Source organism: Nansenia antarctica, assembly GCF_963989245.1.
Source record: "Nansenia antarctica genome assembly, chromosome: 9".
Taxonomy (NCBI): Eukaryota; Metazoa; Chordata; class Actinopteri; order Argentiniformes; family Microstomatidae; genus Nansenia; species Nansenia antarctica.
In genome coordinates, this window is record NC_137679.1 from 32,063,319 (window position 1) to 32,069,140 (window position 5,822).

At 42.8% G+C, this 5,822-nt stretch overlaps 1 protein-coding gene across 1 annotated transcript; it reads left to right on the top strand.

Annotated features, from left to right (window-relative positions):
• Nucleotides 1-4,546: 4,546 nt before the first annotated feature.
• Nucleotides 4,547-5,371, top strand: LOC308164939 (high choriolytic enzyme 1-like; the record flags this gene model as incomplete). Its single annotated transcript, XM_080539012.1, has 1 exon — nucleotides 4,547-5,371. One exon carries the CDS (start codon nucleotides 4,547-4,549, stop codon nucleotides 5,369-5,371), a length of 825 nt encoding a protein of 274 aa, XP_080395138.1.
• Nucleotides 5,372-5,822: the final 451 nt, after the last annotated feature.

The window sequence follows — 5,822 nt, forward strand, 5'->3', positions numbered from 1 at the left end:
AGGATCAACTGGCAGTACATTCCCACCAACGTGGCCTATAACTTCAAGAAACAACGGACCAACAACCTGAACACCCCCTACGACTACTCCTCCATCATGCACTATGGAAGAACAGCCTTCACTACAACGTATGGAAGGGACACCATCACCCCCATCCCCAACGCAAACGTGAGGATCGGCCAGAGGCGAGACATGTCCAGAATCGACATCCAGAGGATCAACAAATTCTACAGATGCTAAGTCAGAGGAAAAAGAGTCTGGAAAATGTGTTGTATGACGGCAGTGTAGTTTTGGTTTAATGTTTGCCGTTCGGTTGAAATTATCATCATGTGGTACAACGTGCTTTTAATGCACACAATTATTTAGTTTGCTGTGTCATTGTAATCACTAATCGTATGGGAAGATTTTATTTGAACATGAAAATAAAGAAGATATAAAAAAGATATTGTTTCCACTTTTGATTCATTCCTTTTGAGTGCCAGGTTGAGCAGTGAATGGCCCATAGTTGCACCATTTACTGGTCATAAAACTGCTGCTGCTGCACATATGTACATTAAGTACAGACAATAAAATAGTATACGGGTATAAATCAATAAGCAATGACATTAAGCCTGTCTGACCTGATGATTAGACCAAACCATTGCGCCCTCGTTTACCATACATAAAATCCACAAACCATAAACATAAACACACCTTAACTACAAAACAAAACACGTGACCTCCAATGAAATGTTCTCTTTTTATATCAACCAACAAACAGGTGCTCAGACCCCTCAGCCCACTGAGGGGGGTTTCATCTGCTGTTTGTGCCTGAGTGAGACCCAGCCCCCGTGCGCCCATCCCATCTGTTTCCCTGTTCCCCTGGCATCTCTCATCTTCGCCAACTGCCGAGGACAACAACAACCATCTCTGCCATCAACCACGTTTTCCATAGGCTCTTGCATGAGAACCTCCTCTATTTCTATTGGATGTAGCTAACAAACCCAATTTTGACCAGTGCAAGATAAGCATTTTGTTTCACAAAATGAATATCCATCCATACACCAACTGGTGTACAATACTTTGTTCACAACTATTTTGCAATCCAGTAGAATACCAAATGGGTCAACAGAAAGCCAAAATTAAGCAAAACATCAGCTAATGTAAAAACTAAAACAAAAAAAGAAATCCCCATCCTTAACCTGTGTAGTGTCTATGAAGACTAATAGAATGTGAGAGGAAGTCTCATTTCAAAGTATACACTGCCATCGGGTGGTGACTTAGGGAAAAACTACATTTATTTACAGTCCTGAAATTGATTCCAGTTACAGTATCAGATATGACCACTGGGAGGTGGCAGAGCATGTGTTGAAGTCTACCGTCAGTGGTTGCAACATTTGCTGTCACAGCTACAGTATCACATCCATGGGACTTGACCGTGTGTTTCTCAAGGGAGCCAATATTCAAATTCACCTGAATACAACATAGAATATGAATATGAATATTATACAGTATGTGCAAACGTATAACATCTCATCAATCAAACAGATGGTGCACGCTCTTTTACTGTCTCACTGCGCACAGTTAATCACAGTACATGCACAGTAATTGCGTGTCATCTCTCCACAGCGGAAATTTCAAGGCGGCCCTTTGATCCAGAGGAGATCTTTCTCTTCTAGAGATTTTCATCTTTATATTAAAACTCTGAAATCATTATCCCGGCAGACTCATATGTTGTATTAAGTGTATTCTCTTGCATATCCACCTGTACTGGTGAAGACCAATATGCTTGTCAAATAGAAGCTACCTAGGAGAAGTTTCAGTAAGGCTACTCTACTGTAACCTACATGTTTTCCTGATCACAACCCTTGCAGTGCATAATCACTGTGGAAGAGCTACTATTTTGGAAACAGCCTCGGCGGTCTTTGCTCAGCACGGCAGAGCTTAGGACCTGTTATCAGAGGAAAACAGCAGGTTACTTCTGCTTGCACAGTAATCCACAGTAGCATATTCTTTGTGATATTCTTCATAGTTATTTATTGTTCTGAAGCTAGTGCTCTCAATTGAAATCCTTACTGAATATAAACATTATTCTGTAGTTCATAGCCTTGGTCATTTTGTTCACTGCCCTAGGACTAATTTATGCTAGTCATCCAACTAAAGGGGGCAACTTGGGATTCAAAACAACAACCAACGGAGTCCCACTGCTATTTCTTTGAGGGGGGTCAACACAGCAACAAGGATGGGGTTTGAGTAAATGTAACCACCTCTCAAATTCATACAGTAGACAGGAGTTATGGATAGAACGACTGACCATCCATGAGAACGACTGACCATCCATGAGATATATAACATAATGCTAGTTATGTATAGTAACCATGCTTTGAAGCTATACAGTGTTTACAATTTCATTGTTCACAAACAATAGAGTCAAACAAGCCTATATGTTGTCTTCTGATGTGGTAAGACAGTTGAATTAAGCTATAACGGCTATATATGATTTATTCCAGCCTTTAAGGCTAGTATGGGAGAGATTCTACGTGACAAACAAACACATGCATGATATGCACGCATAAGCACTGATATGTTATTTAATTATATGTTATATGCTTCTCTCTCAACATCAATGAGCCACTCACAAGTGTGTCCACTCATCAGTGCAGAAGCTTCTATATAGCATGCATTATTCACTCAACTGGACGAGTTCTCTTTCCTGGGTGAATGGCTGAATGTAGTTCAAAGTGACAAATGCTAAAAGATCAAAGCGTCTGGAGATGTGCGACTGGAGATAGATGTAGTGTATGGAGTTCACGGGCAGAGACCCAGACATTGACTGAGTGCACTGAGCTGGCTGTTATTATAATAACATTATAATCATTAAGTTACATTATACATTCATTCATATTTCAGAAGAGACTGACAAGGAATGAGCACCGAGGTATGGTCAGGTTGTTGGGGATTTTACCCTGATCATGTTGCCATGTATGGCCATGGCTTGAACTGTAGCTACATTAGATCAATAGACAGACAAATATGAAATATGAAGAACGTCTGTGCAGGTGTTGATATTGCTGGTGTGCCATTGATGTAGCAATTATCATATTAGTGAAACCACCCACAATCCTCCTGTCAATGGTGTCATAGATCCTAGTCTTTACAGTTGACAAATATAAACACCCAGTACATTCTTGTTGAAGCAATCATTAGATCATTCACTTTACATGGGTAAATGGCATGAAACAATGACAAATTAAGTCAATATACTGTGCCTATCCAATGATAAACCCACAGCCAATTTGTCTGCAGGGAATTAATAGAGTAGGTTGGTAATGTGTTCATCCCCTTGGTTCATGGTCAAAAGCTAAATTGAAGAAATCCTAAAAATGAAAATGGCCAGAACCGAGTTTCGTAGCCTTGATGGGATAGAATGTGCAGCCGTAGCTCACCAAGTCTCATGCCACGTAATCGCGTCCCTGGTTCGATTCCAGCCATCTACCCATCCTTCATGTCATCCCCCCTCACCCATCCTTCCTGTCAACCTCTATTTTCTCTATCCCAATAAAGCAGAAATTCCCTAAAAAAACATTTCAAAAAGTGTTTGGCGACAGTTCAGGAGCTATAAGTGGCGGTTTGATCAATGGATTCCAGGCCCAGTACGTCACATAAAGACCATGACCAAACCAAGCGATAGTAATGACCTTCCAGTCTCTAAGTCTACTGTAAATTAATGAGCTCCCCCAGAATCACTCTATTTGCCCAATCCACCTCAGAGCTCTGAAATCTGAATCGTGGCAGAATTAGTGTGTGGACTCAGTGGCTTACTCTGCAGTAAGGAGCTTATCCACGGAAGAACAAGTGTCAAGCTTACCCCCTGCTACCAAATGAGGGGATCATTTTATAAGTAAGTGACCTCTAAACACATTTGACATGAACCTGATTTGAAAAATAGCTATAATATTGTGCCTACAGTAGCCTTATAGAACATCCAATCTTTATAGGTGTTTCTCAGACTATTGGGGCTGGTGGTACATAATAAAATACAATAAGATACAAATGACAAATTGGGTCACATTTCCACTTTTGTTAAAGGTCCCATACTAAATGGAATCAATATCACATGAATAACCTATGGACTGAAATTCATTTGTAGTTGTCGACTGAAGTGTAGAGTAAGCCTGTTTGGGTGAGATGTTTTAAGACCAGTATTGAAGGTTTAAAATAACAAGACTGGGAGATGTCCAGCAACACCAAGACTAAACACACCATGACATGGTGTAAGTTGATCAGGGTGGATTAAAACTATGTTGAAACTGTAGGCTTGGCCATGGAGTCCTCCCTGTAGATGTTTATTTAGGACTAGCAGCATGGACCCCTGCCCTTAATCCTCCTGCAGACACACCTCTAGAGACCTGTATAAAAGCCCTGGACTGACCAACACTCAGACATCAGCCTCAGTGCCAAGGAACCTCTCCAAAGCATCTCCACAACCATCTAGAACCTTCTAGAGTACCTCCACCACCAGAGCCAAGGAGCCATCTGGGTATCATCTCTTCTCTCCACCATGAAGATGGACCACAGCCCCTCTCTCACCCTCCTCCTGCTGCTCCTGCTGGGCCTCTCCCAGGCCAACCCTCTCCTGGAGGACGGAAGTGAAGAAGATGGAAGTGAAGAAGACTACCAGATGGACGACCCTGATGCTGAAGTTATCGACATCACCACCAGAATTCTGACCACTAACAACGGCTCCAGTGAGCTGCTATGGGAGGGAGACATGCTAGCACCAAAGACCAGAAACGCTATGGTCTGCTATAACAGCCACTGCCTGTGGAGGAAAGCCAGAAGCGGCAAGGTTGAAATACCCTACATAATGAGCAGGCAATTCACTCGGCGCGACACACAGATGATCGAGAGAGCCATGAGGTCCTTCCACGGCAGAACCTGCATTCGCTTTGTGCCCTACACAAACCAGCGTGACTACATCAGTGTTGAGAGTAGAAGCGGCTGCTTCTCTGATCTTGGGAGAATCGGAGGTGGGCAGATTCTCTCCATCAGCAAAAGCGGCTGCCTTAACCACGGTATCATTCAGCACGAGATCATCCACGCTCTGGGCTTCCAGCACGAGCAGACCAGGAGCGACCGTGACCAGTACGTCAGGATCAACTGGCAGTACATTCCCACCAACGTGGCCTATAACTTCAAGAAACAACGGACCAACAACCTGAACACCCCCTACGACTACTCCTCCATCATGCACTATGGAAGAACAGCCTTCACTACGCAGTATGGAAGGGACACCATCACCCCCATCCCCAACGCAAACGTGAGGATCGGCCAGAGGCGAGACATGTCCAGAATCGACATCCAGAGGATCAACAAATTCTACAGATGCTAAGTCAGAGGAAAAAGAGTCTGGAAAATGTGTTGTATGACGGCAGTGTAGTCAAATAAAAATAAATAAAAATAAACCTGGATTTTCCTTTAGCGACGATGATGGAATACCCCCCTGTTTCCTTGAATCTGCAATGCGTTCAAACAATGAGAAAAACGTCAGGGTCACGCTCATTAACCTATGGTACCAGCCTCAAATGACCAGATACGTCAAACCTTGATCCATCAACCCCCTTGGAGCTATCCAAAGAGGCCTCTCTGTCAACCAAAAGCCTGCCCAGCCAATACTAGCCTGCAATGCTGTAACTCTATCTTCATACGTTCAGCCATTTGCTTTTCTCTTTCCAACTCACATTAGATTTTCTCCTGCTCCAACTGCAGCAAAATCAGCTCCTTCCTTTTTTTCTATTTAACCAGGAGGTCCCTTGAGATTAAAATCTCTTTTTCGAGAGAGA